The sequence below is a fragment of the Schistocerca nitens genome, chromosome 10, assembly GCF_023898315.1.
Source record: "Schistocerca nitens isolate TAMUIC-IGC-003100 chromosome 10, iqSchNite1.1, whole genome shotgun sequence".
Classification (NCBI taxonomy): Eukaryota; Metazoa; Arthropoda; class Insecta; order Orthoptera; family Acrididae; genus Schistocerca; species Schistocerca nitens.
In genome coordinates this window covers 87761117-87774162 of record NC_064623.1, presented here as the reverse complement: position 1 = coordinate 87774162, position 13046 = coordinate 87761117, and the positions used below count along the sequence as shown (strand labels likewise).

General features: G+C 44.9%; 1 protein-coding gene across 1 annotated transcript in view; it reads left to right on the top strand.

Moving 5' to 3' along the window:
• The window catches only part of LOC126209902 (hexosaminidase D-like), a 121664-nt gene that overhangs the window by 19572 nt on the left and 89046 nt on the right, over positions 1-13046 (top strand). The window contains exon 3 of the mRNA XM_049939024.1: positions 4498-4689. Within this exon, the coding sequence (XP_049794981.1) occupies positions 4498-4689 (192 nt within the window). The remainder of the gene's footprint in view (positions 1-4497; positions 4690-13046) is intronic.

The following is a 13046-nucleotide window of genomic DNA, read 5'->3' as shown; positions in this document are numbered from 1 at the left end:
CCCACCTTTTTGCAGTTTCTTCAGTTTCAATCTACAGTTCATAACCAATAGACTGTGGTCAGAGTCCACATCTGCCCCTGGAAATGCCTTACAATTTAAAACCTGGTTCCTAAATCTCTGTCTTACCATTATATAAACTACCTGATATCTTCTAGTATCTCCAGGGTTCTCCCATGTATACAACCTTATTTCATGATTCTTCAACCAAGTGTTAGCTATGATTAAGTTATGCTCTGTGCAAAATTCTACCAGGCGGCTTCCTCTTTCATTTCTTAGCCCTACTATGTTTCTTTCTCTCCCTTTTCCTACTCTCGAATGCCAGTCACCCATGACTATTAAATTTTCATCTCCCTTCCCTATCTGAATAATTTCTTTTATCTCATCACACATTTCATCAATTTCTTCGTCATCTGCAGAGATAGTTGGCATATAAACTTGTACTACTGTAGTAGGTGTGGGCTTCGTGTCTATCTTGGCCACAATAATGCGTTCACTATGCTGTTTGTAGTAGCTTACCCGTACTCCTATCTTTATATTCATTATTAAACCTACTCCTGCATTACCTCTATTTGATTTTGTATTTATAACCCTTTATTCACCTGACCAAAAGTCTTGTTCCTCCTGCCACCGAACTTCACTAATTCCCACTATATCTAACTTTAACCTATCCATTGCCCTTTTTAAATTTTCTAACCTACCTGCCCGATTAAGGGATCTGACATTCCACGCTCCGTTCCGTAGAACGCCGGTTTTCTTTCTCCTGATAACGACGTACTCTTGATTAGTCCCCGCCCGGAGATCCGAATGGGGGACTATTTTACCTCCGGAATATTTTACCCAAGAGGACGCCATCATCATGTAACCATACAGTAAAGCTGCATGCCCTCGGGAAAAATTACGACCGTAGTTTCCCCTTGCTTTCAGCCGTTCGCAGTACCAGCACAGCAAGGCCGTTTTGGTTAATGTTACAAGGCCAGATCAGTCAATCATCCAGACTGTTGCCCCTGCAACTACTGGAAAGGCTGCTGCCCCTCTTCAGGAAGCACACGTTTGTCTGGCCTCTCAACAGATACCCCTCCGTTGTGGTTGCACCTACGGTACGGCTATTTGCGTCGCTGAGGCACGCAAGCCTCCCCACCAGCGGCAAGGTCCATCGTTCATTTGACATACCAATAGAAAGAAATTGGCTCGTTTCGACATGAATAATAGAAAATGGTGACAAGAAACGAGGAGAAGAAGGAATGTAGAGGAAGGTAGTTGGTGACAAGGGGTCAGGTTCTTCTCAGTCATAAATGTGCAGGGTGTTAGGAAATTCCCGTTACAAACTTCTAGGACTTGTAGAGGGGAGTGAGTACATAATGTTTTCAATAGGAACCCATGTTTGGAAACGTCATCCAACGACGCTATAGAGAGACAAAGTTATAGGCGCTGGTTCCTCGTGACGGCGTTACAAACTTTCAAGGATGATGGAGATGGAGAAATGTATGAATTTGATGTAAGGGTCCGTGGTTCGGAAACGAACGAGCCGAAAGCTACAAGCGAAAATCATTCTGATACATCTGGCAGTGGAGTACATGTACTGGTATTGTTGTTGCTAAGAAAGCGGGGTTTGCAACTTCCAGAGGTGGTAGCCTAGGCCAAAATAAGAAACAATGTAGTAAACATGGGTTCTAAAACGAACACCTTCAACAGAGGAGATGTGTTTCACATTAGTGAAGATGAACAAGTGCTCATAGTTCCTGAGTTACGCAGTTTAGAGTTCATTATTACTGGACATCTTTTCCTTGTTGTGGTCCATTCTGCCACCTCTGATAGTTGTCTACCCTGCTTTCTCAGTAACAACAGTACCAGTACATGTACTCCACTGCCAGAGGTATCAGAATTATTTTCGCTTGTAACTGTCGACTCGTTCGCTTCCGAACCAGGACCCTTACATCTAATTCATACCTTTATCCGTCTCCATCATCCCAGAAAGCCTGTAACATCATCACGGTATCACCTTGTGTATACAGACATTTATAGGCGTCGGCGGTCTATCACTTTGACGGTCTGTAGCGTCGTTGGATGACGTTTGTGGACATGTGTTCTTATACAAAATACACTCCGCCTTACAAGTCCTAGAAGTTTTCGACGGAAATTTCTAAACACTCTGTATAAGGTAAAGCTGTCCTCAAACTGAAGGCTGGTTCGATCACCACAGGGCTTTACTAGGCACGGCCCTACTGCAGGTGCATCCCTCAGGCAGCCATTATGGGGGGAAGTACAGTTTATTGTCGACTCCCAACCAGAGTGCAACTCGTCCATTTTCACAGTAACAAATCAAGTGACACATGACAGGTAAAAATCCGACGACTGACCAGCTTTCGAATCCATGGCCAAGGGTCTAATATTCATAAGTGTTCGTCAGACTCAACACACATGCATTCATCCATTCCATGACCGTGTGTTGGTAGGTGAGTTATGTGGTGAAACTGTCAAATTATTACTAACCAATTACCCATGCCCATTAAAATAAGAGTCTTATATTGGTGCCTGAGGAAACCCCTTACCCATAAATGTTCATCGGCCACAACAAGCGTGAACTCAACACCTCTACTGTTACACTGCGGTTCGGTAAGTGTGAGATGTGCTGTAGTTTGCACTTTAACAATAGCTGATGTGTTACTCGTATACAGTTGATCTTTCTGAAACGTATGGAGACTCACCTCTATCCACGATAATGACGTACTCTGAAGTAATGAATTAAAATTTTTATCGCGATTAGAATTCGACCGTAGGTCTTCTCCTTGGTAGGAAGGTGCACTATCCGTGCTACCACAGTAGCACTCCAATTACCAGAGACGCACGGATTAAACTAGTAAATCTCTATCCCTGATACAAATTCCAGTTCATGCCTCAGCCCATTTCTACCCACCTTCTGAATTTGCACCAGTATTCCCGAGGCTCTCACTAATGAGTGAAATGGGGTTAATCATTATTGTTCATGAAGGTGAGACTCCATGTACCTCAAGACGGTATTATGATTAAAATAGCACCTACACCTGAGATACAGACACAATGAAACCCATTTACTCACTGCTGAGGTGCTACCCTGTATCAGAGAGCCTTGAAAATACTGATGCGAGTTTAGAAGGGGAATAACTTGAACTTCTTCTACGAGATTCTGGCCTATTTCTCCTAAGTTATGTTAAGTCTATGTTTCGTAAATACAGTGTGTCCCAGGAGGAATGGTAAACATTCAGAGATGTGACATGAATGCTCACTTGAAATGGAAAACTTCAGCTCGACGTATGGCCTATTCAGAATGGTACATGAGATAAAACACATTTGATGTACATTTGTTTTTGGGATAGGGACACACGTCTTACTCGCCAAAACTCTTCAACATTTTATTCTAGTCCACACCAGCTCTTTGAGAACGTTGTTTTGGCCATGGGGACTGCAGTGTACTTCCAGCATGAGGGACCAGAGGTGTGAGGGACCATCTCAACCGTACGTATCATAACTGATGGATTGGTCGTGGTAGCACAGTTAACTGGCTGTCAAGATTGCCAGACCGTATACAAACAGATTTTTGTTTACAGGGATGGATGAAGTCTGAGGTGCACCAATGAAAGGTAAATATGGGAAATGAACTACTTGGTCACATCATGCACACTGCTGGCCTCATTAGGGAACGCGCAGAGACACTCAGACAAGCAACACAGCACTTTCTCCCAAGAGTGCACAAATGCACTGAAGTTGACAGTGGGATATTTGAACTTTCATTGTGAACTGCAGCCTTCATGTGATTTCTGCGATAATGCTTAGAGGTTAATGTGTTCAAACTATGTACTTGTCAGTTAACATTTGTAGAACACATATAGTAATGTTCACTAACTGTCCTGCGAGTGTAAAAGGGTTAACCTGACAATGCAACGAATAATACAGAAAATAAATAACAATGTAAGCTAAAATGATGTAGTCTATCTCGTAAACCATTCTGAATAGGACATACGTATGTCCGTATGGAGGTTTTTACCTCAAATGATCGTACCTGCCGTATTACGGAATATTGACCATTCGTCATGAGACACCCTGTATTTGTGTATAGGCTCCTCCAAAAATTAACCTTCAAAATCTCTCACTCAATTTCTCGTCTGCAGTAATAAATTTTTCAGTTTCAAATGTGTTTTAAGAATATGACGTTGGGCACGCTTGTATGTTGAAAGTAATAAATTGAAATTTGTACCAGGATATTCCGAGCATTTGTCGTAGCTGGATTGCCATTTTGATGTAATGGACAACACATATGTCTAGTAAGCAGGAGCCCTAGATCAGAAAACCAGTGGTTGTTCAAATTTTAATTGTTTCAGCGTACATCGTTATTGTAAATAATTAATGTCTTCACATTGCCTAATTAAACTAAGGACCCAACACTGAAGCCTGAGGAAACCCCTTACTCAGAAACACCCAGTACTGCCTACACACGTTTGGATGTCTTTCCTGTGACGGCAGGTGAGGGACCTGGTGGAGATGTCTGAGCGGCTGGGCATGTACGTGGTGCCGCTGGTGCAAACGTTTGGCCACCTGGAGATGGCGCTCAAACAACGCCAGTGGGCGCATCTGCGAGAGGAGAGGGCCCACCCAGACGCCATCTGCCCCTCGCACCCACAGACCATGCCCTTCATCAGCGAGATGATACGCCAGGTGAGCACCTACACTTCAACCCCGCACTTTTTTCCGTAGTGTATACTGTAGGCACTACAGCAGGGGCAGCCTAGATTTCGGCTTGCGGCCAGTGCCCGGGCAAGAGTGCCAAAGCGGTCAGCCTCGCTTCACGTTTCCCCCACCACCACGCCACTCTTCCAGAGTGTGAGCTGGGGGAAGAGGGGAAACTGCGAATGCAACGCATATGATGCGGCTTTATATTGCGCATTTATCAACAACATAGGTCACAAAGAAAAGGAGTTTTGAGTTTATTTAAATACACTGAAGGCATAATAAAATTTTTATCTAATACATACTGTCGCCATATGCATGCAGTTTCACAGATTTTAACACTCAAATTCCGACGTAATCGTCGTCTTATTTAGTTTCACAATCGAAAAAAGCTCTTTGACACAAATATGTCGATAGAAATATTGTAGCATTTCTGCAATCTCATTATGGAGACGTGGCAACTCTACCTGACGACCGCAATGTAGACGTACTTTGCAGTTTTGACCGAAAAAGATTTGTCAAAAAACTGGAATTACCGTACAGATCAATCAGTTACATCGGCAAATGCACAAGGGCGCTTTCAACTGCAACGGCAAATGGTCTCGAATACAGATGTAAGATTGACACTGTCCTCAAAATCTTTAGAAAACTATCCTTGTAATTCTTTTAAGGTCACAATGTGTTCTTCGAACCTCGCATTTTCTGCAACAGCATTGAGCTTAGGGAAGTGGACTGTCTTTGTCAGAATGTGTCCATTCTCTATGCGATTTTCCTTTTAAATGCATCCCCATAAAATCAGAAAGAAGTTACCTTGCGCTGTCGCTGTCTTAGTATGGACAGAGTACATTCAAGCCCACTTAATATGCGATGTCTCCAACCCATTTTGGATGTTGTAATTCTCGTTGATGCACTCCTTTTTTCTTCATAAATTCAACGTTAGCTAGATTAAAAACGAGAAATCGTCCTAGGCATGCCTCTTGACTTAACCAACGTAAAGCGGTTCAAATGGCGCTGAGCACTATGGGACTTCAAATCTGAGGTCATCAGTCCACTAGACTTAGAACTACGTAATCTTAACTAACCTAAGGACATCACACACATCCGTGCCCGAGGCAGGATTCGAACCTGCAACCGTAGCGGTCGCTCGGCTCCAGACTGTAGCGCCTAGAACCGCACGGCCACTCCGGCAGGCTTAACCAACGTACTTTGCTGTAGTACACGAAGAATTCCTTACTCTTCGTTCAGTTCCATTGAAAACGGCTCCAGCTGACAATGGAATTAGCGCAAAGTATTTTTTTATGTACAGAACAATGAATGCAGTGTGCCGATCGCTGTAATTGTTTGTTCTTCCATTGTCGAGTAAATCTTTAAATTCCTTCTGCATGGTCTTGTAAAGACGTTTCATAGCAAATATGCAGCATCTGCTGCTATGGGAACTGAGAATTCTCATCCCTCTCTTCTGTAATTTCCACTGATTTTAAAGTCTTGTGACGATAGATCGCTAGACTGCCTCTTTTTGTGCAAACAGCCACTGGACCTGTGAAAGTCCTTCATACCAGGAACAAATAGCGAAGGGTACACTGCGCTGACAGCTCAGTTCTGCCGAATTCAGAGAGCTGTGCCGAAAAATACCGCACCGCCATACTCTATGAAACATCGCGTTGTTTCGGGTGTTTCCGAGAAGGACCGAGCTAAGCCGAGTGACAGGCTATCTACATCTAGATCTACATCTACATCTGTGCAAATCACACTTAAGTGCCTGGCAGAGGGTTCATCGAACCACCTTCACAATTCTCTATTACTCTAATCTCGTATAGCGCGCGAAAAGAATGAACACCTATATCTTTCCGTACGAGCTCTGATTTCTCTTATTTTATCGTGGTGATCGTTCCTCCCTACGTAGGTCGGTGTCAACAAAATATTTTCGCATTCGGAGGACAAAGTTGGTGATTGGAATTTCGTGAGAAGATTCCGTCGCAACGAATAACGCCTTTCTTTTAATGATATCCAGCCCAAATCCTGTGTCATTTCTGTGACACCCTCTCCCGTATTTCGCGATAATGCAAAACGTGCTGCCTTTCTTTGAACACTTTCGATGTACTGCGTCAGTCCTATCTGGTAAGGATCCCACACCGCGCAACAGTATTGTAAAAGAGGACGGACAAGCGTAGTGTAGGCAGTCTCCTTAGTAGGTCTGTTACATTTTCTAAGTGTCCTGCCAATAAAACGCAGTGTTTGGTTAGCCTTCCCCACAACATTTTCTGTGTGTTCGTTCCTATTTAAGTTGTTCATAATTGTAATACCTAGGTATTTAGTTGAATTTATTGCTTTTAGATTAGACTGATTTATTGTGTAACGGAAGTTTAACGAGTTCCTCTTGGAACTCGTGTGGATGACCTCACTCTTTTCGTTATTCAGGGTCCACTGCCACTTTTCGCACCATTCAGATACTTTTTCTAAATCGTTTCGCAGCTTGTTTTGATCTTCTGATGACTTTATTAGTCGATAAACGACAGCGTCATCTGCAAACAACCGAAGACGGCTGCTCAGATTGTCTCCCAAATCGTTCATATAGATAAGGAACAGCAAAAGGCCTATGACACTACCATTGGGAACGACTGAAATCACTTCTGTTTTACTCGATGACTTTCCGTGAATTAGTACGAACTGTGATCTCTGTGACAGGAAATCACAAATCCAGTCACATAACTGAGACGATATTCCATAAGCACGCAAATGCCTCTGAGCACTATGGGACCTGACTTCTGAGGTCATCAGTCCCCTAGAACTTAGAACTACTTAAACCTAACTAACCTAAGGACATCACACACATCAATGCCCGAGGCAGGATTCGAACCTGCGACCGTAGCAGTCGCGCGGTTCCAGACTGAAGCGCCTAGATCCGCTCGGCCACAGAGGTCGGCTTCCAAAATTGCAAAACGGAAAATATGTAAATTTGTGGTAAGATCCTATGGGACTAAACTGCTGAGGTCATCGGTCCCTAGGTTTACACACTACTTAATCAAACTTAACTAACCCTACTCTAAGGACAACACACAGACACACGTGCCCGAGAGAGAGGACTCGAACCTCCGACGGGGATAGCCCCGCAAACCCTGTCAAGGCGCCTCAGACCGTGCGACTACTCCACGCGGCTACAAAATGGTTCAGACAAGATATGTGTAAGGTGCGAAAAGTGGCAACTGACTCTAAATAACGAAAACTGTGCAGTCACCCACATGAGTACTGCAACTAATCCGTTAGGTTACACCATAAATCACACAAATGTAAAGCCTATAAACGCAGGTAAATATTTCGGAATTGGAGTTACGAATAACTTAAATTGGAAAGATGACATAGATAATGTTGTGGGGAAAGCAAGCCAGAGAATACGATGTATTGGCAGAACCTGTAGAAAATGCAAGAAGTCTGCTAAAGAGACTGCTTACCCTATGCTTGTCCGTCCTTTTCCAGAAATCTGCCGTGCAATATGGTATCTACATCTGATAGAGCTGATGAAGGACATCGAAAAAGTTCGAAGAAGGGCATCTCGTTTTGTATTATCGCGAAGTAATGGAGAGAGTGCCACGGATATGGCACGTGAATTGGAGTGGCAGTCATTAAAACAAGGGCGTTTATCGCCGCGACAGCATCTTCTCATGATATTTCAGCCACCAACTTTCTCCTCGGAGAGTAAAAATACTTTTTGGCGCCCACCTATACAGGGAGGAATGATCATCGTAATAAAATAAGAGAAATCAGAGCTCTCACGGAAAGATTTAAATGTTCGTTTCTCCTGCACGCTGTTGGAGAGTGGAACGGTAGAAAATGTCTCTGAGCACTATGAAACTTAACTGCTGAGGTCATCAGTCCCCTAGACTTAGAACTACTTAAACCTAACTAACCTAACGACATCACACACATACATGCCCGAGGCAGGATTCGAACCTGCGACAGTAGCGGTCGCGCGTTTCCAGACTGTAGCGCCTAGAACCACTCGGCCATCCCGGTGGAATGGTAGACAAGTAGCTTAAACGTGCTTCGATGAACCCTCCGCTAAGCACTTAATTTTGAACTGCAGAGTAATCATATAGATGTAGAAACGTGTAGTACCCAAAATTCAAAAGACGTAAAATATAAAAATACACACAATGCGCTAACCCCCTCCCACACACACACACACGTTTCGAGTGTTATAAAGACCAACCCGATGGACGGTTCAGTCGTCGGTAAGCGACACAATGGCGGGGAAGTCGGGATCTCGTGCAACACGTCGTAAAAACTACCGGCCAAATCCTAGCCTGTGTTGATTGTCCACCATAATACGTATTTAGGTCTTGGACACGGTGGAGAAAAATTGTGTTACGAAATTTTAACCATGGATAGCTGATGTCAGTAGGGACCAAAATTACTAATGTTGTGTAGGTCGACAACGCACCGTTTTTAAATTACGGAAGTTTGGCACCACGCGCTCCTATTGGTCGTCGGATTGCCCTGTTGCCGTTCGTCGGTTGACAGGCAGCGCTATGGGTGTCGATTCACTTGCCTCCTCACTGCCACAACGTGATACGCACACGTGTCAAATAGGTCTTGGTGTTTGTCTCCACCTCACGTCAGAGGCATTCACTCGTAAGCTTTGCTTCAGAGCACACTCGCGTCACCTGCTATTTATTCATATAGTAAGCATGGCGTCACAGTATTTGTTTGAAGAACAACGGGATATGGTTTTTGTTTATGGACTAGACGACGGTAATGCACACGAAGCTCGACGGTTGTATGAGGAACGGTATCCAGCAAGACGCCAACCACACCCGCAAACGTTTACAGCAATTCACCATGGACTTGGGGAAACAGGCTCGTTAGCGGAATATTGTGGTGAGGCTGGAAGACCTCGAACACGACTGGATGCTGCATTTGAAGAGACTTTTCTCGAGCGCTTCGAGGAAGCATCTACAACAATTACTCGAGCGAAACTTCCTGGCAGATTAAAACTGTGTGCCCGACCGAGACTCGAACTCGGGACCTTTGCCTTTCGCGGGCGAGTGCTCTACCATCTGAGCTAGCGAAGCACGACTCACGCCCGGTATTCACAGCTTTACTTCTGCCAGTATCTCGTCTCCTACCTTCCAAACTTTACAGAAGCTCTCCTGCGAACGTTGCAGTTTCATATCAGCGCACACTCCGCTGCAGAGTGAAAATCTCATTCTGGAATTACTCGAGCGGCTGGACACGACATGGGGGCCACTCATAGGTTACTCTGCGAGGTTTTGAGGGATGACGGCCATCATCCATTTAATTTCCACACTGTCCAAGGCCTAAATCGTAGGGTTTGGCCGGCGGTTTCTGCGACGTGTTGAACGAGATCCCGACATCCCCGCCATTGTATTGTTTACCGACGAGTGCACCTGGATGGCCCTTAGAATACTTGAAACGTTCATTACTGGCCAAGGGGAAATCCTCACATCACGTACGTCCATGGACACCAGGAACGATTTTCGCACAACGTTTCGGCAGGCATTGTGGGTGGTCATCTGATTCAGCCGGTCCGTCTACCTCTTCGACTTACCGGGACAAATTACCTTCACTTTTTGCAAGAGACTCTACCCGACCTGCTGGAAGATGCTCCCCAGGACATACGGCTACGCATGTGCCTGCAGCATGATGGGAAGGCCACAGGTAACAGTCGTGCTGTGCTCGGATATTGAAATGAACTCTTCGACGGCCGGGTAATTGGCAGAGGTACTCGTAGGACATGGCCTCCGCGATCATCAGACGTCACGCCACTGGACTTTTTCTGTATGTATTCTTCAAGGTTCTAGTTCACCCACCTGGATGCGAACACCTAGAAAGGAAGAAGAATTAATGGATCGCATTCAACATGCCACCATTCACATCGGGGCTGTGCCAGGTATCTTTAAAAGAGTTCGACAAAACACCGTTCGACGTTACCAAGCTTGTGTCGCGTCAGAGGGTCGCCAGTTCTCGCAACTGCTTTAACTTTGTCCTAGCTGCAAAAAAGGCCCCTTTCAGGCCCGACATAATTTGTAAAAGACTTTCTGTGCGCGAACTAACAGCTGTTGACGGGTTTCTTATCATGAAACTAGAATGGATGTGTCGGGAGTCCGCGGATTCGCCCCCAGAGTGGAAGGCTGGAGCGCTCCCACCGAGCGTGCGGGCAGCCTTGGATACACCGCGACCTCCGGCAGGCAGAGCATTCGCGGCCGTGCGCTGTCCAGAGCATCCGGCAACAGTGCAATCCCGCGGCCAATCGGAGCGCCTGGCGCCAAGTTTCCATAGTTTAAAAATGGTGCGTTGTCGACCTACACAACATCAGTAATTTTGGTTCCTACTGGCATCAGCTATCCAGTGTTAAAATTTCGTGACACAGTTTTTCTCCACCTTGAGAGAGAGGGAGACAGAGAGAGAAAATTCAATGGAAACAATTAATAGTTCAGCACATAGTTGTGATCGGCTACCACGTGGAATAACACAGGAAACCACCCCGCTGCAAACTCAAAATTCCAGCTTAGAAGCACAGCCGGCAATCTAGACGCTAGAGAAAAACTGTACGACGTTCGTTCGGTTATTTGTTGAATTGCGCTGTTCAGCATAATTAAAGTGGCACTTTCCCGAAACCCCTATTATCTCTCATTGCCCGCAGATGTTTGAAATCTGGCCCAGTTGTAGAATTTTGGAACACGTATTATGTTCGAGTATAATGACTTTTCCGGAGACTAGAAATCTACTCTGTAGGAATCAGCATGGGTTTCGAAAAAGACGATCCTGTGAAACCCAGCTCGCGCTATTCGTCCACGAGAGTCAGAGGGCCATAGACACGGGTTCCCAGGTAGATACCGTGTTTCTTGACTTCCACAAGGTGTTCAATACAGTTCCCCACAGTCGTTTAATGAACAAAGTAAGAGCATATGGACTATCACACCAATTGTGCGATTGGAATGAAGAGTCCCTAGATAACAGAAGGCAGCATGTCATTCTCAATGGAGAGAAGTCTTCCGAAGTAAGACTGATTTCAGGTGTGCCGCAGGGGAGTGTCGTAGGACCGTTGCTATTGTTGCTATTCACAATATACATAAATGACATTGTGGATAACATCGGAAGTTCACTGAGGTTTTTCACAGATGAAGCTGTGGTATATCGAGAGGTTGTAACAATGGAAAATTGTACGGATATGCAAGAGGATCTGCAACGAATTGACGCATGGTGCAGGGAGTGGCATTTGAATCTCAATGTAGACAAGTGTAATGCGCTGCGAATACATAGAAAGAAAGATCCTTTATCATTTAGCAACAATATAGCAGGTCAGCAACTGGAAGCAGTTAATTCTGTGAATTATCTCGGAGTAGGTATCAGGAATGATTTAAAATGGAATGATCATACAAAGTTGATCGTCGGTAAAGCGGATGACTGAGATTCATTGGAATAATCCTAAGGAAATGCAATCCGAAAACAAATGAAGTAGGTTACAGTATACCTGTTCGCCCACTGCTTGAATACTGCTCACCAGTGTGGGATCCGTACCAGACAGGGTTGATAGAAGAGATAGTGAAGATCCAACGGGGAGCAGCGCTTCGTTACAGGATCATTTAGTAACCGCGAAAGCGTTACGGAGATGATAGATAAACTCCAGTGGAAGACTCTGCAAGAGACACGCTCAGTAGCTCGGTACGGGCTTTTCTTGAAGTTTCGAGAAAATACCTTCAACGAAGAGTCAAGCAGTATATTGCTTCCTCCTACGTATATCTCGCGAAGAGAACATGAGGATAAAATCAGAGAGATTAGAGCCCACACAGATGCATACAAACAATCCTTCTTTCCAAGAAACAATACGAGACTGGAATAGAAGGGAGAACCGATAGAGGTACTCAAAGTACTCTCCGCCAAACACCGTCAGGTGGCTTGCGGAGTATGGATGTAGATGTAGAAAGGTGCCTACAGTCTTCCTCTGTAGCTGTGCAAAAGCGTGGCGCCTTGCGGCTTCAACCTGGGGTTGGCCGACGCTACGAACAGCTAGGTGTCAACACATGCGGAAAAGAAACGTCAGAGCTCATGTGAGCTGTGTAAGGTGGGCTAAGGCTATCACTCTCACACCGAATTTCATCAATTTTCTGCCTGATGCCATTTTACACGTGTCACATGCTAGGAAGATTGTCAAACCTCGTCTTACCCAGATACACTATCTGATCAAAAGTATCCGGACACCCGGCTGAAAATGACTTACAAGTTCGTGGCGCCCTCCGTCGGTAATGCTGCAACTCAATGTGGTGTTGGCATAGCATCCACTGTCGCAGACATACCTGAGCATTTCGAGGCTGATCGTGATAATT